At 47.1% G+C, this 22,486-nt stretch overlaps 1 protein-coding gene across 1 annotated transcript in view; it reads right to left on the reverse strand.

Annotated features, from left to right (window-relative positions):
• Positions 1 to 3,551: 3,551 nt before the first annotated feature.
• LOC136626592 (T-kininogen 1-like) overlaps positions 3,552 to 22,486 on the reverse strand; it is a 106,135-nt gene continuing 87,200 nt past the window's right edge. Inside the window, exon 10 of the mRNA XM_066601641.1 lies at positions 3,552 to 4,194. Coding sequence (XP_066457738.1) covers positions 3,637 to 4,194 — 558 coding nt within the window. The 3' untranslated portion in view covers positions 3,552 to 3,636. The remainder of the gene's footprint in view (positions 4,195 to 22,486) is intronic.

Genomic DNA, 22,486 nt, shown 5'->3' on the forward strand with positions numbered 1-22,486 from the left:
CTCAGGCTCTATTACAGAATACTCAGGCTCGATGCGTTTCTACCGCCTTCAGGAGCCATGCACGGATACAAATAGGACCGGATAAATGGAACTGGATAAATTAGGATCCGACACTGTAGGGTAGACTCGGTTGTTAGTGTTAATAACCCCGGAGCGTACCCCCAGAGTGTCTACAAGCAGATCTTTTGGTTAGTTATATATCTCAGCGTGATAGAGAATTAAATATGATTACACGCTTCCAAAATAAATATTTATTATATGCTGAATGAAAAAATGACCATCTGTCAGAATCAGCAGTGGCTTTCTGGATTGCGGATGTTAACTAATAAATGCATCCGCAAGCCTGATGCCTAACAAAACTAGACTGCCAGAATCAATTAGAAGGTTTTTTTTAATGGGTACATAACCCTGTTAGATCCAATTTGGTGTAGAAGTATATTTGCACCACCTGGATAGGTTTCTACACCCTAACCCCAAAGACTTTGTTGTTGGTAACCCAATCCTATATATAGGTACTGAATAATGCCCTCTAGTACTACTAATGTGCTCGAGATCCAGTGCTAATCGCTGGTATCTCGGCTAAGGCGGGTGGTAAGAGAACCAAAACAACAAACAAGAAATCCGGCAGCAGCTCTAGACTTAAAGGTAGGCCTTCAGCCTTCAGCCTACCTTTAAGGCTGGAGCTGCTGCCAGATTTCTTGTTCTTGTTTCTGCTCTCACCATGCAGGTAGCTGACTACCAAATGGAGGAGCCAATAACAAAGAACTTATCACCCCTATGAGATTTTTAGGTTTCGTTTTCCCATATTATATCTGGATAATTAAAGTCCCCCATGATAATTACTTTATTGCAGTTTGACAACTCTTCTATCTGCCTTAATAGTAAGGTTTCAGTTTCTTCTGTTGCTTTTGTTGGCCTATAGAACACCCTTAGTAGGATTTTGTTATTTTTTTCTCCCTGTATTTCTACCCACAGAGATTCCACGTGTTCATCTCCTGCACCTATATCCTCCTGTAGCCTTGGCAATAAGTACGATTGAACGTACAGACATACCCCTCCCCCTTTGGGGTTTCCACGGTCTCTTCTGAAGAGGTTGTAACCTTGTAAATTCACCGCCCAATCGCACTTTTCATCAAGCCCTGTTTCTGTTATTCCGACTATATCATAGTTTTCGTCGGTCATTCTCTCTTCAAGCTCACCCACTTTACCGATCAGACTTCTTGCATTCGTGGTCATACATTTTATACAGTTTTTTTTGTTCTTTAAATTCATTTTGTTACTAATGGTACTATTGGCTGATCTGTCAGTTCTAACTGTACTAACCCCATCCCCTGCTCGACCCCCCATTCCCATTGCTTAGACCCAGGTTGACTACTCCCCTATTTCTCTTTTTGCCCTCCCCCATCTCTAGTTTAAACACTCCTCCAACCTTCTAGCCATCTTCTCCCCCAGCACAGCTGCACCCTCCCCATGAAGATGCAGCCCATCCCTATGGTAGAGCCTATAGCCGACAGCAAAGTCAGCCCAGTTCTCCAGGAATCCAAATCCCTCCTTCTTACACCAACTCCGGAGCCACTTGTTTACCTCCCTAAGATCCTGCTGCCTTTCTAGTGGGGCCTTAGGTGCAGGTAGTATTTCCGAGAAAACTACCCTGGAGGTCCTCGCCCTACGCTTGGACCCCAAGTCCCTGAAATCATTTTTGAGGGCCCTCCATTGACCTCTAATTTGTTCATTGGTGCCAACGTGCACCATGACCGCTGGATCCTCACAAGCCCCTCCCAGTAATCTGTCAATCCGATCCCCGATGTGTCAAGCGCCAGGAAGACAACACACCGTTCGACGATCCCGGTCTTTATGGCAGATTGCCCTATCTGTCCCCCTTATAATTGAGTCCCCCACCACTAGGACCTGTCTAGCCTGCCCTGCGCTCCCCGTCCCCATCTCACTGGAGCAGTCATCTCCCTGGTGTTCAGAGGGCATTTCGTGCTGCAGCGGTGCTGGCTCTGTAATGGCATCCCCCTCATCTGCCAACGTTGCAGACTTGTTGGGTTGTGCCAGTTCAGGACTAATCTTCCTGTTTTTCTTCCCTCTACCCCTCCTTCTATTTGTCACCCAGCTTACTGCCTGCTCCCCCTGCTCTTCCTTATTACCATCTGCCCCCGCCTCTACCCCAGCGAGTGTCTGCTCAGTGAGCACCAAACTCCTTTCCATGATGTCAACATCTAATGATGGGCAGCCTTTTGAGCTTGGTGTGTCAAAATTCATAAACAAAACGAGCATAACTCGGGTGTTGTTATCACTTTGAGAAAAAAAACATAAATTTGCGATAAGATGGCGTTCCTTATGTAAAGTAAGATGACTGCCGCTATTTCTAATAGCAGGAAACAGTACCCAAAGCACAGACCCTCACCTCTCCCAGCCCCCCCTCACTTATCTCAGTAATGATGCTGGTGGTTGCTGGTAATGGCGATCACAAGGCCCCTAGGGATGCGTCCCCAGTGCCATTCCGCTGCTCCCTGCTCCACCAGCCAGAAGTGAGGTCGAAGATTCCCCAGCAGCCTAACCGGAAGTCCCAGAACTAGACGCTCTGTGCCGGAGTTCTGTTGTTTTGGCCTACAGACCTCCGGCACAGAGTGTCTACACTACAGCAATGTTTTATCTGGTATTATTGTACATTTTATGTAAGCTTAATAGGAAAATAATCCCTCACCCTAGCCCTCCAGACCTCGCAAAATGAAATGCAACATTAGATGCAGACGCTGCTGCTAATATCTCTGCAGCAGCAGCTCTCGTGCTGCCGCTCCCTCCAGCTCCCTCCCTGTCCTGCCGCAGGTGCTGCCGGCTGTCCTAGTGCCACTGGCGCTCCCTCCAGCGGCCGAGGTCCTACGGTCTGCGCTCCCTGTCCGGTCCTGCCGCCGTCTGCTGGTGCCAGCGCCGCTCCCTCTCCTTGTGGCATCAGCACTGCATATGTTTTTGCCGAGGCCGCAGGCTCTTCTCAGACTGACGACACTCCCTTTGCTGCCGCTGATGGCTCCGCAGCAGACGCTGGCTCTCCTCAGTCCACACATGCCCCCAGCCAATCACAAGCTGGAGGCGTTGCTGAATGTCAAACTCCTGAATACAGTTTTATCCTTGGCTACTGCACCTGGCCGTGCAGGAGCAGAGTATGAAACATTCTTCTCGGCATGCGGCCTCATTCTTCTCTGTATGCGGCCGCGTGTCAGTGAAAATGGCTACATGTGTCAGTGCTGACACGCGTGTCATAGGTTCGCCATCACGGGCTTAGGCAATCACTGCAGCGCTCGATAAGCCAATTATAGCCATTCAATGTGATGGCAGGAATGGGAGCTCACTGCGAATTTCACAAAAGATAGGTCGTGGCTTACCTTTTGACGCTTTGAGGAAAAATCATGGAAGAAAATCACCAGCGATCTGGTGCTTTTTAGTTGCATACAAGGCTTTGCATATAATTCTAGTAATACAATGTAATACAATGTGGGATAAGTGTTATGCCACTCAATAAACGGCAAGTCTCTTTCTAATATGTGAGATTTTATTTTGTGAGCATACTTGCATAATATAAAGCAATACAGATATTATTTCTGCTTGCAGACAGGTTAAAATGTTGCAAATTTCTTAATTTAGCCCCAACAGGTCATCATCGAAAAAAACAGTTGTAATTTGTTTTGGGGTAAAGGGCTCGTTCTTTTCTATATTTTGGTCTGATGGAAGTGTTGAGTCAACAGCAGCAGGCAGATCATCATCACTTATTGGTTGCCACACATTTCCTGGACATCTTGGTACAATATCAGTGGGAAGTTCTGGAAAATCTAATACACATGTTTCATCCGTATTCGGGGAATTTTTTTGATTTCTGGACCCTTCAGGTGCTGTTTGGACAGTAGGCTTTTGAATGGTTGACTTTGTTAGTTGCAGAGGAGCTTGAGTGACTTCATTTTCATTGTCTTCTTCTGAAGAGTCTTGATGTTCATGCTTATTTTTCTTTTTCCTGTTGTTTTTCTCTTTTTTTGCATGTTTGTTTCCTTTGTTATGCTCGTGTCGCTTGCTGCTCAGTTGCTCAGTTCTTTTAGGAGGGTTGAATAATTTTAACATACCGTTTCCATCATTCTCTTCATTTTTAATATTGCGTCTATTGCGAAAAGGGGACAGGCCACCGGGGCCTGGTGCAAAAGCCTGGAAAACACAAATAAAATATTTCAATAAAGCAGTTAGATGATCACATACAGGCTGGATGGACACGGACGTATATCGGCCAGGTTTTCATGGCCGCCGATATATGCTACCACTCTGATGCATTTACAATTCATCAGTGCACATGGGCGTATTTCCGCGGCGTAAAAGCGCCTGGCCGGCCTAGATTTTGGCTGGGCACTTTTACGGAGAAGGGAGGTGAAAGGGAGTTTACCAGCGTGACTGCTAAACTCCCACCCACTTTCCGGCTGTTTGCAATGGGAGGGGGGGGGGGGGGTCTGTGGCAAGGGGTGGAGAGGGGGAGGGAGCTTAGCACACTAGCTCCCGTATTGTCCAGTCTCCTCCCCTTGCCGAGAGATGGCGAGGGGGAGGGAAGGGGGGGACAGCTTAGCAGCGCCCAACGGCATTGTGGCCTTGGCGTATACGCACCGGGCCAGAGCCATCTGCACGGATGCACAAATGTTAGATTTGTGCTCTCGTTCACACGTTTTTACGTCATTGGCGGGCGAACATAAAAACGCAGATGCTCGTGTGATTCCAGCCTACTAAGGACAAAGTTACACTCTTCCATGTGAGCAATGTTAAATACTCTTGTATAAAAAAGATGAAAGTGTTATAGAGATACTGCCTTTATTAGTTAACCAGAAAATTATATTTGGAAGCTTTTGGAGTTCAGGAACCATTCATCAGGCTGCTAGCGAATGAACTTCTTATGACTTATTCCCTCAGTGGTTCAATTACTGTACCTTACATGCAGACCCTGCACCACAGGACCATGATTATTTTGCTACACTGTAACTATGGAAGATAGCCCAATGTACTGTACACAGACGTGGAATAGAGATGAGCGAACGTACTCGTCCGAGCTTGATGCTCGGGCGAATATTAGCGTGTTCGGGATGCTCGTTACTCTTAACGAGCACCACGCGGTGTTCCGGTTACTTTCACTTTCCTCTCTGAGACATTAGCGCGCTTTTCTGGCCAATTGAAAGACAGGGAAGGCATTACAACTTCCCCCTGTGACGTTCAAGCCCTATACCACCCCCCTGCTGTGAGTGGCTGGGGCGATCAGATGTCACCCGAGTATAAAAGTCGGCCCCTCCCGCGGCTCACCTCAGATGCCGTGTGAGTTAGCTGAGGGAAAGTGCTGTTCTATTGGAGTTGCTGTAGGGAGAGTATTTGTAGTGAGTGTAGGCTTCAAGAACCCCAACGGTCCTTCTTAGGGCCACATCTACGTGTGTGCAGGGTGCTGTTAGCAGTGGAGAATTTTTTTTCCCTCAAAATCGGCAGTGCAGAGCATTGCACCCGGCATTAGGGACAGAAGTGGTGCTTAGGCAGGGAGAGTGTTAGGAGTGAGTGTAGCCTTCAAGAACCTCAACGGTCCTTTCTAGGGCCACATTTAACTGTGTGGAGTACTGTGCAGGCTGCTGTTAGCTGTGTTGCTTTTTTTTTTTCTCCTCAAAATCGGCGGTGCAGAGCATTGCACCCTGCATTGATACTACAGGCACAGAATTGTGTAGGCAGGGCCACAACACAGTTATTAGTCATTGAATAGGCAGAGTGGGCCTTTCCTTTTAAACAAAAGGGAAAAAAGTATATTTGCCCTGCCTCTGTCAGTCCTAAGGGCTCTGGGTACGTGTGTGCTGCGTGGAGAACGTAAAAAAATCAGACGCAACCAGCTACGGTTGAGTGCAGCCTTGCGCCAATTTCTTTCCTGCCTGAGAAATACCTGCTCTGCCACAGTTAATAACTCTGCAACAGTAAAGTTCTGTGACACTTTTGCAGGGCCGCAACACAGTGTCAGTTATTAAACTTATTATTCAGTGAATAGATGCAGTGGGCCTATCCTTTTAAACAAAAGGGAAAAAAGTATATTTGCCCTGCCTCTGTCAGTCCTAAGGGCTCTGGGTACGTGTGTGCTGCGTGGAGAACGTAAAAAAATCAGACGCAACCAGCTACGGTTGAGTGCAGCCTTGCGCCAATTTCTTTCCTGCCTGGGAAATACCTGCTCTGCCACAGTTAATAACTCTGCAACAGTAAAGTTCTGTGACACTTTTGCAGGGCCGCAACACAGTGTCAGTTATTAAACTTATTATTCAGTGAATAGACGCAGTGGGCCTATCCTTTTAAACAAAAGGGAAAAAAGTATATTTGCCCTGCCTCTGCCCTAAGGGCTCTGGGTACGTGTGTGCTGCGTGGAGAACGTAAAAAAATCAGACGCAACCAGCTACGGTTGAGTGCAGCCTTGCGCCAATTACTTTCCTGCCTGGGAAATCAAATCACTGGTAATACAGCATGCTGAGGGGTAGGGGTAGGCCTAGAGGACGTGGAGGCGGCCGAGGACGCGGAGGGCCAAGTGAGGGTGTTGGCACAGGCCGAGCTCCTGATCCAGGTGTGTCGCAGCCGACTGCTGCGCGATTAGGAGAGAGGCACGTTTCTGGCGTCCCCACATTCATCGCCCAATTAATGGGTCCACGCGGGAGACCTTTATTAGAAAATGAGCAGTGTGAGCAGGTCCTGTCGTGGATGGCAGAAAGTACTTCGAGCAAGCTATCATCCACCCAGAGTTCTGCGCCGTCCAGTGCTGCAAATCCGAATCCTCTGTCTGCTGCTCCTCCTTCCTCCCAGCCTCCTCACTCCACTACAATGACACATGCTCAGGAGCGGGAACAGTCCCAGGAACTGTTCTCGGGCCCCTGCTCTGATTGGGCAGCAGTGGTTCCTCTCCCACCAGAGGAGTTTATCGTCACTGATGCACAACCATTGGAAAGTTCCCGGGGTCCGGGGGATGAGGCTGGGGACTTCCGGCAACTGTCTCAAGACCTTTCAGTGGGTGAGGACGACGATGACGATGAGACACAGTTGTCTTGCAGTGAGGTAGTAGTAAGGGCAGTAAGTCCGAGGGAGGAGCGCACAGAGGATTCGGAGGAAGAGCAGCAGGACGATGAGGTGACTGACCCCACCTGGTGTGCAACGCCTACACAGGACAGGTCTTCAGAGGGGGAGGCACGGGCAGCAGCAGGGCAGGTTGCAAGAGGCAGTGCGGTGGCCAGGGGTAGAGGCAGGGCCAGACCGAATAATCCACCAACTGTTTCCCAAAGCGCACCCTCGCACCATGCCACTCTGCAGAGGCCGAGGTGCTCTAAGGTCTGGCAGTTTTTCACCGAGACGCCTGACGACCGACGAACAGTGGTGTGCAACCTTTGTCGCGCCAAGATCAGCCGGGGAGCCACCACCAACAGCCTCACCACCACCAGCATGCGCAGACATATGATGGCCAAGCACCCCACAAGGTGGGACGAAGGCCGTTCACCGCCTCCGGTTTGCACCGCTGCCTCTCCCCCTGTGCCCCAACCTGCCACTGAGATACAACCCCCCTCTCAGGACACAGGCACTACCGTCTCATGGCCTGCACCCACACCCTCACCTCCGCTGTCCTCGGCCCCATCCACCAATGTCTCGCAATGCACAGTCCAGCCGTCGCTAGCGCAAGTGTTGGAGCGCAAGCGCAAGTACGCCGCCACGCACCCGCACGCTCAATCGTTAACCGTCCACATAGCCAAATTTATCAGCCTTGAGATGCTGCCGTATAGGGTTGTGGAAACGGAGGCTTTCAAAGCTATGATGGCGGCGGCGGCCCCGCGCTACTCAGTTCCCAGTCGCCACTACTTTTCCCGATGTGCCGTCCCAGCCCTGCACGACCACGTCTCCCGCAACATTGTACGCGCCCTCACCAATGCGGTTAGTGGCAAGGTCCACTTAACTACGGACACGTGGACAAGCACAGGCGGGCAGGGCCACTACATCTCCCTGACGGCACATTGGGTGAATTTAGTGGAGGCTGGGACAGAGTCAGAGCCTGGGACCGCTCACGTCCTACCCACCCCCAGAATTGCGGGCCCCAGCTCGGTGGTGGTATGTTCGGCGGTGTATGCTTCCTCCACTAAAGCACCCTCCTCCTCCTCCTCCTCCTCCTCAACCTCTGTCTCGCAATCTAGATGTGTCAGCAGCAGGACGTCGCCAGCAGTCGGTGTCGCGCGGCGTGGCAGCACAGCGGTGGGCAAGCGTCAGCAGGCCGTGCTGAAACTACTCAGCTTAGGAGATAGGAGGCACACGGCCCACGAACTGCTGCAGGGTCTGACAGAGCAGATCGACCGTTGGCTTGCGCCGCTGAGCCTCCAACCAGGCATGGTCGTGTGTGACAACGGCCGTAACCTGGTGGCGGCTCTGCAGCTCGGCAGCCTCACGCACGTGCCATGCCTGGCCCACGTCTTTAATTTGGTGGTTCAGCGCTTTCTGAAAAGCTACCCACGCTTGTCAGACCTGCTCGTAAAGGTGCGCCGGCTCTGCGCACATTTCCGCAAGTCCCACACGGACGCTGCCACCCTGCGCACCCTGCAACATCGGTTTAATCTGCCAGTGCACCGACTGCTGTGCGACGTGCCCACACGGTGGAACTCTACGTTCCACATGTTGGCTAGGCTCTATGAGCAGCGTAGAGCTATAGTGGAATACCAACTCCAACATGGGCGGCGCAGTGGGAGTCAGCCTCCTCAATTCTTTTCAGAAGAGTGGGCCTGGTTGGCAGACATCTGCCAGGTCCTTCGAAACTTTGAGCAGTCTACCCAGGTGGTGAGCGGCGATGCTGCAATCATTAGCGTCACCATTCCTCTGCTATGCATCTTGAGAAGTTCCCTGCAAACCATAAAGGCAGCCGCTTTGCGCTCGGAAACAGAGCCGGGGGAAGACAGTATGTCGCTGGATAGTCAGAGCACCCTCCTGTCTATATCTCAGCGCGTTCAGGAGGAGGAGGAGGAGCATGAGGAGGATGAGGAGGAGGGGGAAGAGACAGCTTGGCCCACTGCTGACGGTACCCATGCTGCTTGCCTGTCATCATTTCAGCGTGTATGGCCTGAGGAGGAGGAGGAGGAGGATCCTGAAAGTGATCTTCCTAGTGCGGACAGCCATGTGTTGCGTACAGGTACCCTGGCACACATGGCTGACTTCATGTTAGGATGCCTTTCTCGTGACCGTCGCGTTACACGCATTCTGGCCACTACGGATTACTGGGTGTACACACTGCTCGACCCACGCTATAAGGAGAACCTTCCCACTCTCATTCCCGAAGAGGAAAGGGGTTCGAGAGTGTTGCTATACCACAGGACCCTGGCGGACAAGCTGATGGTAAAATTCCCATCCGACAGCGCTAGTGGCAGAAGGCGCAGTTCCGAGGGCCAGGTAGCAGGGGAGGTGCAGAGATCGAGCAGCATGTACAGCCCAGGCAGTGCAACAGTCTTTAAGGGCCTGGACAGCTTTATGGCTCCCCACCAAGACTGTGTCACCGCTCCCCAGTCAAGGCTGAGTCGGCGGGAGCACTGTAAAAGGATGGTGAGGGAGTACGTAGCCGATCGCACGACCGTCCTCCGTAACGCCTCTGCCACCTACAACTACTGGGTGTCGAAGCTGAACACGTGACCTGAACTCGCGCTGTATGCCCTGGAGGTGCTTGCTTGTCCTGCGGCTAGCGTCTTGTCGGAAAGGGTGTTTAGTGCGGCTGGGGGAATCATCACAGATAAGCGTACCCGCCTGTCAAACGACAGTGCCGACAGGCTAACACTCATCAAGATGAACAAAGCCTGGATTTCCCCAGACTTCTCTTCTCCACCAGCGGACAGCAACGATACGTAAGCAATACGTAGGCTGCACCCGCGGATGGAAGCTACGTTCTCTCTCACCATCCAAAACGGGGACATTTCTGCTTCATCAATCTGTGTCTAATATTCCTCCTCCTCCTCCTGCTCCTCCTCCTGAAACCTCACATAATCATGCTGAACGGACAATTTTTCTTAGGGCCACAAGGCTCACTCATCTAATTTTTCTAAACAATTTTTATATGTTTCAATGCTCTTAAAAGCGTTGAAACTTTAACTTGAACCAATTTTTAGTTAAACTGGGCTGCCTCCAGGCCTAGTTACCACTTAAGCCACATTAACCAAAGCGATTAATGGGTTTCACCTGCCATCTTGGTTGGGCATGGCCAATTTTTACTGAGGTACATTAGTACTGTTGGTACACCAATGTTTTGGGGCCCTCACCTACAGTGTAATCATAGCAATTTGTATGTTCTTCGCCTGCACTCATGGTACAGAAGTGTGTGCGGGGTTGGCCTACACTTTAGCTACATAAATGTAACTTGGGCCTTGGCTATACTGCAGCTACTGAAATTGAACTAAGACTATGCTCCTCCTATACTGCTGCTTCGGAATTGTTCCTGGGGCCTGTGTAGGCTGCTACAATGACTTAAATGGAACTAAGACTATGCTCCTCCTATACTGCTGCTTCGGAATTGTTCCTGTGGGCCTGTGTAGGCTGCTACAATGACTTAAATGGAACTAAGACTGTGCTCCCCCTATAATGCTGCTAGTGATATGTTAGTGGGGCCTGTCGCTAATGCTACGGCTGAAATGTTACTAATTCTGGGCTCTGCCTATACCGCTGCTAATGGTATGTCTCTGGGGTGTGGAAACAGAGGCTTCCCAAAGACATGATGGCGGCGAGGCCATTTCCCACCAACGCTGTTACTGTTAAGGTGCATATAACCACGGACACGTGGAGAGGACACGTAGTGCCTCCAAAACATCCCCCGCCACGGCCCACTTAATCCTGGCCACATTCCGAAAACCAACAAAATAAAACCGCGCGACTAGGTCCGAAGTCACCACCACATTACCACCAACGCGGTTACTGTTAAGGTACATATTACCAGTCTGACTGGGGCATGCAGTGTTGGCCGGAGCCAACCTGCATTAAGCACAACATTACTACCTCAGCTGTGTTGGGCAATGCAATGGGATATTTCTATGTACCTCCGGTGGCTTCCTGGCACCCACCCATGCTGTGGGTCCACAGGGAATTATAAATGCATCTGTTTCCACTTGTAAAGAACCCCAGTCTGACTGGGGCATGCAGTGTGGGCCGAAGCCCACCTGCATTAAGCACGACATTACTACCTCAGCTGTGTTGGGCAATGCAATGGGATATTTTTGTGTATCGCCGGTGGGTTCCAGGGAGCCACCCATGCTGTAGGTGCACACGGAGTTTAACCTACATGTGTCCACTTGTAAAGAACCCCAGTCTGACTGGGGCATGGAGTGTGGGCCGGAGCCCACCTGCATTAAGCACGACATTACTACCTCAGCTGTGTTGGGCAATGCAATGGGATATTTCTATGTACTGCCGGTGGCTTCCTGGCACCCACCCATGCTGTGGGTCCACAGGGAATTATAAATGCATCTGTTTCCACTTGTAAAGAACCCCAGTCTGACTGGGGCATGCAGTGTGGGCCGGAGCCCACCTGCATTAAGCACGACATTACTACCTCAGCTGTGTTGGGCAATGCAATGGGATATTTCTATGTACCGCCGGTGGCTTCCTGGCACCCACCAATGCTGTGGGTCCACAGGGACTTCACAATAGGGAGTTGTACCTGCCTGTGTCTATGAATTAAAAAGCCTGGTCTGACTAGGGCATGCAGAGACACCTTGACAGAATGAATAGTGTGTGGCACATAGGTTCCCCATTGTTATGCCCACGTGTGCAGCTCCTGATGGCGGTGGCACAGGATTCTATTTCTCATTGCTTCTGTACAGCATTGTGGGCTATCGCCCCGCCCCTTTTAAAGAGGGTCGCTGCCTAGCCATGCCAACCTCTGCAGTGTGTGCCTGCGGTTCCTCCTCAGGGCAGACGCACTTCTAAATAGACATGAGGGTGGTGTGGCATGAGGGCAGCTGAAGGCTGCGCAGGGACACTTTGGTGTGCGCTGTGGGGGGGAGGCGGTTGGGCAGCATGTAAGCCAGGAGAAGTGGCAGTGGAGTGTCATGCAGGCAGTGATTGCGCTTTGTTGGAGGTAGTGTGGTGCTTAGCTAAGGTATGCCATGCTAATGAGGGCTTTTCAGAAGTAAAAGTTTTTGGGAGGGGGGGGGGGCCCACTCTTGCCGCTATTGTGGCTTAATAGTGGGACCTGGGAAATTGAGATGCAGCCCAACATGTAGCCCCTCGCCTGCCCTATCCGTTGCTGTGTCGTTCCCCTCACTTTCTTGAATTGCCAAGATTTTCACACAAGGAAACCTTAGCGAGCATCGGCAAAATACAAAAATGCTCGGGTCGCCCATTGACTTCAATGGGGTTCGTTACTCAAAACGAACCCTCGAGCATCGCAAAAAGTTCGTCCCGAGTAACGAGAACCCGAGCATTTTGGTGCTCGCTCATCTCTAATGTGGAACCATGCTACTTTTGTTGTACACCTCTTCAATTTGCACACTCTTCTACTGTCTGTAAGTTAGCAAGGATAGGGGCAGTGAGACTCGAAAAAAACTGTAGGATTAGACTATGTACAGATTTGGCTTTATCTGTAACAATGATGACACACAGGTTTGCATAGGAGTTGTATATATGGAAAAGGGAAGATATTGGGAAAATGGGAAATATTTAAAACCTTTAAAAATTCACAGTGAGAAGTACATACCTTCAGGGCCAGACTGGGAAAATAAAAGAGCTTAGGCACACAAACCCCACCAACCCCCATACAATACCACCCCCACCAATATTGCAGAAAAGTAGAACTCAAGAACCGAGCTCACTACATAAATACAGCATCAGAACCAACATCATAACATACTGTACATACTGCCCCAGAATGAAGCAGACAGCATAAATACAGCACCAGAACCATCTTAACCCTTTAACTACAAGCCATTTTGCTATTTTTTTAGTTTATTTCATTCCCAAATTCCATTTTTTCCCCCATCAACATAGGCGTATGACGACGTTTTGTGGGAGGATTGTATTTTTTTTAGTGTTACCAATTAATGCACCATATAATATATTGGAAAACTTTAAACATTTTAGTTTAAATGTGCCATTTTTCAGGTGCATTTTTTGCTTTTGAAGCAGTAAAAATTACATGCAAGGGTGACTACCCACTACAGTTTTTTTTCACTGCGAAATTCGCAGCGTTTTTTTTCCTCCAGGGGTCTATGGGACTTGTAATGTTAAAATCGCGATCGCGCAAAATCGCGATTTTAACATTACAAGTCCCATGGACCCCTGCAGAAAGAAAACCGCTGCGAATTTCGCAGGGGAAAAAAAACTGTAGTGGGTAGTCGCCCTTAAAGGGAATGTGTCATCAGAAAATGACATTATATAAACCACATTCTTGGGGATTTTTTTGTAAACGTTCGGTTACAACCTGAAATTTTTCAAAAATCCGCAATCTTGCATTTTCCACACCAATCACAGTGCCTAATAATAGTATGTCACTTCCTGATTGCACTAAGAGGTAAACTCATATATATAGAAAAACACAGGATTCACAATAGGTGATTATTAGCTGCGACTATCTACTTCCCCTGCCTGCAAAATGACCTCTGTACAGGTCACATAATATGCATAGAACAGTCTCCTATATAAGTCAATGGGTCCCCTTCTGTCCATTGTGTGTATGGCCCATGAGACTGCTGTTAAGCATATCTTCTAAATGCTGTAAATGCAGCTGAGGCAAGATGGCTCCCCCTGTAGTCATGTATAGACAACAGAATAAAAAAATCCTGCAGTCAGTGTAATTTTTCATGAAGAAACCATTTAGCTTGGGTCTGAATCGAAAGTATACACAGAAGGGGGAGCTATGAGGAATAAAACAAATAATTAGAAGTTGGATTTTGTTTTGAGAAAAAAAAATATATAAATAGTGGGGGTACAGTGAACAGAATGCATTCAGTACCGCCCACGAGGTACCCATTGCCTAAGTAGAATACGCCATAACATGGAATGGAGGCATTCTATCTTGATCATGGAATGTCTACCTTGGAAGCCACAAGAACACATCTTGGGCCATCATGAATGAAAAACAGAGAGTCAGATCATCTGACAGATGCTATTTGAGAAAGGTAGATTCCCAAGGCTTGTACAAGATCCAGTATGTGAAGAAAGACGGTGAACAGAGGATTGTTTGACAAAGCTGCAAGCTCTGAAACACGATGGATCAATGTGAGCGCCACCAAGATGGCTACCGTCCAGGCCAACAAGTCAGCTGGTACTTCCTTTAATGGCTTGAAAGAGTGAGATTGTAGCATATCCAATAGGATATTAAACTTCCAAGTAGGGACAGGTAAACATGGTGGGGCAGCATGATCTATCCCCTGTAGAAAGGACAGCCGACTTTGAGGCCAGTGGACATTGGAAAAGTATGGATAGTGCGGATACCTGACTTTTTAGAGAATTAAGACTCAAACCCATATCTAGACCCTCTTAGAGAAAGAACAGGAGATGGAATAAAGAAAAACGCAAAGGGAACATGGAAGTTGCATTGTTCACACTAGCAAAATAAATTTTTCAAAATGTGATGATAAAATTGAGAAGAGGAGAGTTGCCTAGCCTTCATTATGGTTCTGCAAATCCAAGCTCCCACGACCGTGACTTTAACTGCTGCTCCGGTAAATGAAGTGAAGGCGAATTCAGGTGGAAGAGTGGGCTCTGTAAGAGAAGATCTTCTCAAAGAGGGTGGTACATTGGAGAGTCGATGAGCAAGTTGACAAGGTCTGTGTACCGTGCCCTGTGGGGCCAATATGGGATGATGAGAATCACCAGAAGGCCATCTATCTTGATCTTCTTGAGAAGTCTTGGAAAGGTGGAAAAGTGGGAAAGGAATACAGGAACTGGAATTCTGTGCATGGAAATACTAATGCATTCACTGCTGAAGCTTGGGGGTCTTTAGACCTGGCCACAAAGATTAGTAGCTTGTGATTGATTGTGAATGCCATGAGGTTGACATCCGGTTGACCACACCTTTGACAAAGTGCCCAAAAGACTTCAGGATGTAGTTCTCATTCTCCAGAATCAACTGTATCTCTGCTGCAGAAGTTGGCTATCCAGTTGTCTATTCCCATATGTATGGTAGGTATGTGAGCTGCAGAGAGTGCTGGAAGGTCTTCTTGGGGTCCAAGTCAAGATCTTTTCTGCTTCCTCTATGACTTTTATTCTGCAAGTACCACGTTGATGATTTATGTACGCGACACAAACTTTGCATTGTTAGTTTGGACACAAACTGGTGGTCCTGTTACTTGGCGTGGAAAGTGATGCCGGGACAGGAGTATGGCCTGAAGTTCCAACACATTTATTGGCTATGTGGCCCTCCTTTTTGGTCCAAGTGCCATAAGCGAAGAGATTCTTCAGAGTATCCCTCCAGCCAGATAGGCTGTCATCCGTGGTATATACTTGCCATGGAAGGGTAAGAAAGTAGCATCCTGGATGGATCCATCGAGAATCAAGCCACCAAAGAAGGGAGCGTTGAAGTTGCAAAGGTATTCAGATCTTTCAATCAAGAGAGTCAACAGACTTGTCCTACTTTGAGAGAATGGTCTACTGGAGAAGGTGAGCATAAAATTGTCTGAAAGGAACCCCCACCCCCAAGGAAGAGACCATCAGTCCTAGCCCTCTCATGCAGAGACGATTGGACACAGGATACAGAGTTTGCATACGTGCTCCTGGAAGGGAAGTAGCTTCTTGGTGTCATTAATACTACACAGTTTTAAGCCATGTCGAAAGACAGACCCAGAAAATTTAGACATTGCAAAGGTGTAAAAAAAGACTTGAGGTGATTGATTATTCAACCAAACCTGACAAGGTGTTCTGAGTAATGTGGAGACTCTTCAGTTTGCTTTTACCAAGATGTCATAGATATAGGGAATGGCCATTATCCCCTTAAAGTGGAGGATAGCTATCACTGAAGCCAGACCTTTCATAATTACTCGGGGCTTTGGCTAAGATACATTCTTCATTCTTTCATTTTGTCATTCCAATATAGGTCATAATTCAGAGATATAAAATACAATGCTCCGCTATGTTGGATTCTGGAGCAGGAGGAATTTTATGGACTTAAAATACGCTCCTGATAACATTTCAAGTAGGATTAAACCCATGCCAATTGTCATGGAAACTGGATAATTACCATTATCTTCTGGGCCTGTAACTCAAGGGACAATTGAACTTGAAATCTTTATTAAATCTGATCACCATGAAACTATTAGTTTGCATCTAATTTCTTCTCCAAAGTTTCCAGTGATTCTAGGATTTCCTTGGTGTTTTGTCCATAATCCTTCTATCGACTGGGGTTCAAAGACTATTACCTTCCCTTCTGAGTACTGCAGGAAAAAGTGTCAGATGACTCTGCCTACCATTAAACCTATACAAATCTCTGAGAGTTGTTGTCAGAGTTGTGCCACCTTAGTACCAGCAATTTGATCATGTCTGCAGCAAGAAAAAGCTGATCAATTACCCTCATTGGCCTTATGATTGTCCAATTGAATTGCTTCCTGGAACAACCATTCCTTTGGGGCAAATTGACAATCTTTCCTAACCAGAATTAAAAGTACTCAGAGAATACATGGATGGAAATTTAAAGAAGGGCTTTATTTAACAGTCTTCATCCTCAGTGGGGGCACCTTTGTTCTTTGAAGAGAAGAAGGACTCAACCTTGTCATCATGTATTGACTACCAAGAACTAAATAAAATTACTGTTAAAAATCACTACCCTCTCTCCTTAATTCACAAATTGATGGAAAGACTCCGTTCTGCCAAAATTTTTAACCAAACTAGATCTAAGAGGGGCCTATAACCTTATACACATTTGCCCAGGGAATGAGTGGAAGACTGCCTTTAGAACCAGATATGGACATTTTGAATACCTGATTATGCCTTTTGGCCTTTGATTTGCCCCTGCCACATTTCAGTATTTTATTAATTATGTGTTTTGGGATCTCTTGGATCAATTTGTTGCTGCTTATCTCAATGACCTTCTTAAATTTTCGTACAGTTTCAAGGAACATTGCAGGCACGTCTGGCTTATCTACAAGATTACGTTGTTTCTCTTGCTGGGAACAATCACATTTTGCTCTACTGGCTAACATGGTACTAAACCTTTTTTTTTCATTATGGCTTATCTTGGAATGCCTCCAAAAGAATCATCTTTATATCAAACTGGAAAAATGTGAGTTTGAACAGACCAGGATTTAATTTCTTGGATATATCATCTCTCCTTAGGGTCTGAGTATAGACCCAAGTAAAATTAAAGCTGTGGTTGAGTGGCCTACTCAAGGAAATGTAAAAGATGTTCAACGCTTTTTAGGGTTTGTGTTTTTTTTATTTTTTTTTACGGAAGATTTATAAAAGACTTCTCAAACATCATGTTACCAATCATTTTGGTCACAAAGAAAGCCAACGTATATTCATGGTCTTCAAAGGCACAGGATGCTTTTGAAATGCTAAAAACTCTTTTCACTTCTGCACCATTACTGGTACATCCAAATCCCAAATTGCCTTTGCTGTTGAAGTGGATACCTCTGACTCCGCTGTGGGAGCTATCTTGTCTTAATGACTTGAAGATAAAATGTAGCTGCATTCTTGTGCATGCCTTTCTATATCATGTCATCTAGAAAATCTAGAATTTATTCGCACATCTAAGAGATTGTCGGCAAGACAAGCATGATGGGCCTTATTTTTCTCCAGATTTAACTTTATCATTTCTAATTGGCATGGTTCAAGAAATGGCAAGGCTAATGTCTTGTCTAGGATTCTGATTGAGCCGGAGGAGGGGTCTAGCAAAGACTGTACACTTTTGTCTTCCAAAAATTTCTTGAGAATACTTGACTCAAAAGAATTCTTATTAAAGTTGAAAGATGGGTACCAAAATGACTCTCTTCTCAATCACCCTTCTAAACACGTGGATCTCTTCTTTAAGGAGGGGTTTTAGATGCAGGAAAACAGACTGTATTTCCCTGATTTGGTTTAACTTGAAGTTCTTAAACGGGTCCATGACTTTAAACTTGCAGGTCATCTTGGGGTCACAAAAACTCTTGAACTATTGCTTCATTCATTTCGGTACCCTAACTGTAGGAATGATGTGAGAAAATATGTTGCCCCTTATGTAACATATCCACGAAACAAGACACCATGATCTTCTCCTTTAGGACTTTTCAACCACTTCCAGTTCCATCCAGGCAGTAGGGATCAATATCAAAGGTTTTTTTTTATTGTGGATCTTCTCCCTTCCAAAAAAATGACTGTCATCTTCGCTATGGAGGACCGACTCACAAAAATAGCCCATCTCATTCCCACTAGAAAGATTCCCACAGCAGAACAAACTGTGGAATTAATGATCAAGGAGGTATTTAGGCTGCATTTAATTCCTAATATGTAACATAGTAACAAAGTATGTTAGGCTGAAAGAAAACAATGTCTATCCAGTTCAGCCTGTTCTCACCCCCCTCCCCTCTTTTTGATTGAGAGGAAGAAGCCAATTTAGCCTATTGTGGGGAAAAAAATTCCTTCTCAACTCCATAATGGCAGTCAAAATAATCCATGAATCAACATTTGATAGTTCCTACCTGACTCCAAGACCCAGATCAACAACCCCGCTAGTTATTTAATGTATATATTTAGTAATGTCATAGCGATCTAAAAAGATGTCTAGTCCCCTCTTAAACTTCTCTATTGATTTTGCTATCACCACAGAGTTCAATAGTCTCACTGCTCTTACAGTAAAGAACCCCCTTCAGTGTTGGTGAAGAAACCAACTTTCCTCTAAACGTAGAGGATGCTCTCTTGTTGCCGTCACAGTCCTGGGTACGAACAGATCATGGAAGAGATCTTTGTATTGTCCCCTAATGTGTTTATACAGTTATTTGTATATATAGTTATTTGGTCGCTCCTAAACCTTTTTTTTTCAAGGGTGAATAATCCCAATTTTGATAGCCTCCCTGGGTATTCCAGTCCTCCCATTCAGTTTATTAATTTAGTTGCCCTTCTTTGAACGCCCTCAAGCACTGCAATGTCTTTTCTGAGCACCGGTGTCCAGAACTGTGCACAGCATTCCATTTGAGGCCTGACAAGTGCCTTATATAGTGGAAGAATAATGTTCTCGTCCCTCACCCCAATACTTTTTTTTAATGCAAACCAAGACTTTATTTGCCTTTGCAGCAGCTGACTGGCATTGATTGCTCCAGTTAAGTCTATAGTCAACTAGTACCCCCAGGTACTTGTTTTTTCCATATCAATTTTCCCTAGAAGTACCCCATTTATCGATGATGAACTTCATTTGCCATTTTTCAACCCAAGCCCCCCAGTTTATCTAGGTCCATTTGCATCCTGTATGTTTTTAGTACTTTTTCACTGCTTTCTTATTGTAAAATTTTTTAACGCTTTCTTTTTTTTCACCTATTGCCCCCCTTACAGTCTTGTCGAGCCACATTAGTTTTCTTCTACTTGTAGTTCTTTTATTTTTGAAGAGTATCAACTGCTTCCATGAGGTAATTAGGACATTTTAAAACTTTTCCCATTTGTCGTAAAATCACAGACGTGAGGAAAAAGAAAAAAACACATATTCACTGAAAAAGCCAAAAATACCTGAAAGTCTGCAAAGCAGACACGGTCGCCATAGGCACGATCGCCATAAGGCAGGCACAATCGCCACCGGCACAATCGCCGTGGGGCAGGCGCAATGGCCTTAAGCCCTGAAAATATGTAGTCAGCCAGACAATAATGTGTGGAGGAGCAGCTTGTTCCTGGCAAGCTAATATGCAGTCACCCACTCAACCCAGCCCAGTTTGGGGAGGAGTGACTGCATATACTAATAGCCCGCACATGTGAACGATACCAAAGATGTCAGCCATAGATGGGTGGTGACCCACCATACAGGATATCAACCCTGGCTGATATGACAGCGGGTTGCCCTGTATCTCCAAGGTGGGCCACACTGGCTGACATCTTGGGCTCCCCCACCAACTAGCAAACTACATACAAAGATACTAATGCATACTAATAAAATGCGGGTGTTAGTACTGCATTTTGGCCAAAACGCATAGGCTGACGGACCGCGTCGAGGTCACACCGCTTCCGTCAGTACCTACGCTAACTCACAATAAATTACATAAAATCACAGAGGTGAGGAAAAAGAAAAAAACACATATTCACTGAAAAAGCCAAAAATACCTGAAAGTCTGCAAAGCAGACACGGTCGCCATAGGCACGATCGCCATAAGGCAGGCACAATCGCTGTGGGGCAGGCGCAATGGCCTTAAGCCCTGAAAATATGTAGTCAGCCAGACAATAATGTGTGGCAGTCACTCCTCCCCAAACTGGGCTGGGTTGAGTGGGTGACTGCATATTAGCTTGCCAGGAACAAGTTGCTCCTCCACACATTATTGTCTGGCTGACTACATATTTTCAGGGCTTAAGGCCATTGCGCCTGCCCCACGGCGATTGTGCCGGTGGCGATTGTGCCTGCCTTATGGCGATCGTGCCTATGGCGACCGTGTCTGCTTTGCAGACTTTCAGGTATTTTTGGCTTTTTCAGTGAATATGTGTTTTTTTCTTTTTCCTCACCTCTGTGATTTTATGTAATTTATTGTGAGTTAGCGTAGGTACTGACGGAAGCGGTGTGACCTCGACGCGGTCCGTCAGCCTATGCGTTTTGGCCAAAATGCAGTACTAACACCCGCATTTTATTAGTATGCATTAGTATCTTTGTATGTAGTTTGCTAGTTGGTGGGGGAGCCCAAGATGTCAGCCAGTGTGGCCCACCTTGGAGATACAGGGCAACCCGCTGTCATATCAGCCAGGGTTGATATCCTGTATGGTGGGTCACCACCCATCTATGGCTGACATCTTTGGTATCGTTCACATGTGCGGGCTATTAGTATATGCAGTCACTCCTCCCCAAACTGGGCTGGGTTGAGTGGGTGACTGCATATTAGCTTGCCAGGAACAAGCTGCTCCTCCACACATTATTGTCTGGCTGACTACATATTTTCAGGGCTTAAGGCCATTGCGCCTGCCCCACGGTGATTGTGCCGGTGGCGATCGTGCCTATGGCGACCGTGTCTGCTTTGCAGACTTTCAGGTATTTTTGGCTTTTTCAGTGAATGTGTTTTTTTCTTTTTCCTCACCTCTGTGATTTTATGTAATTTATTGTGAGTTAGCGTAGGTACTGACGGAAGCGGTGTGACCTCGACGCGGTCCGTCAGCCTATGCGTTTTGGCCAAAATGCAGTACTAACACTGGCATTTTATTAGTATGCATTAGTATCTTTGTATGTAGTTTGCTAGTTGGTGGGGGAGCCCAAGATGTCAGCCAGTGTGGCCCACCTTGGAGATACAGGGCAACCCGCTGTCATATCAGCCAGGGTTGATATCCTGTATGGTGGGTCACCACCCATCTATGGCTGACATCTTTGGTATCGTTCACATGTGCGGGCTATTAGTATATGCAGTCACTCCTCCCCAAACTGGGCTGGGTTGAGTGGGTGACTGCATATTAGCTTGCCAGGAACAAGCTGCTCCTCCACACATTATTGTCTGGCTGACTACATATTTTCAGGGCTTAAGGCCATTGCGCCTGCCCCACGGCGATTGTGCCTGCCTTATGACGATCGTGCCTATGGCGACCGTGTCTGCTTTGCAGACTTTCAGGTATTTTTGGCTTTTTCCTCACCTCTGTGATTTTATGTAATTTATTATGAGTTAGCGTAGGTACTGATGGAAGCAGTGTGACCTCGACGCGGTCCGTCAGCCTATGCGTTTTGGCCAAAATGCAGTACTAACACCCGCATTTTATTAGTATGCATTAGTATCTTTGTATGTAGTTTGCTAGTTGGTGGGGGAGCCCAAGATGTCAGCCAGTGTGGCCCACCTTGGAGATACAGGGCAACCCGCTGTCATATCAGCCAGGGTTGATATCCTGTATGGTGGGTCACCACCCATCTATGGCTGACATCTTTGGTATCGTTCACATGTGCGGGCTATTAGTATATGCAGTCACTCCTCCCCAAACTGGGCTGGGTTGAGTGGGTGACTGCATATTAGCTTGCCAGGAACAAGCTGCTCCTCCACACATTATTGTCTGGCTGACTACATATTTTCAGGGCTTAAGGCCATTGCGCCTGCCCCACGGCGATTGTGCCGGTGGCGATTGTGCCTGCCTTATGGCGATCGTGCCTATGGCGACCGTGTCTGCTTTGCAGACTTTCAGGTATTTTTGGCTTTTTCAGTGAATATGTGTTTTTCCCATTTGTCGCCTGTACTGTTATTTTTCAACTATTCCGAGTGACTTGCAGCTTCCAATTTGTCATGGCTGAGCCTCGATTGATCACTCTAGTGGGACTGCAAGCTTGGAGTCATTAGAATGCAGGCTGATTTATATCAAATCACTGGTCTGTTTTAACGCA

This window comes from Eleutherodactylus coqui, chromosome 1 (genome assembly GCF_035609145.1).
Source record: "Eleutherodactylus coqui strain aEleCoq1 chromosome 1, aEleCoq1.hap1, whole genome shotgun sequence".
NCBI classification, from domain to species: domain Eukaryota; kingdom Metazoa; phylum Chordata; class Amphibia; order Anura; family Eleutherodactylidae; genus Eleutherodactylus; species Eleutherodactylus coqui.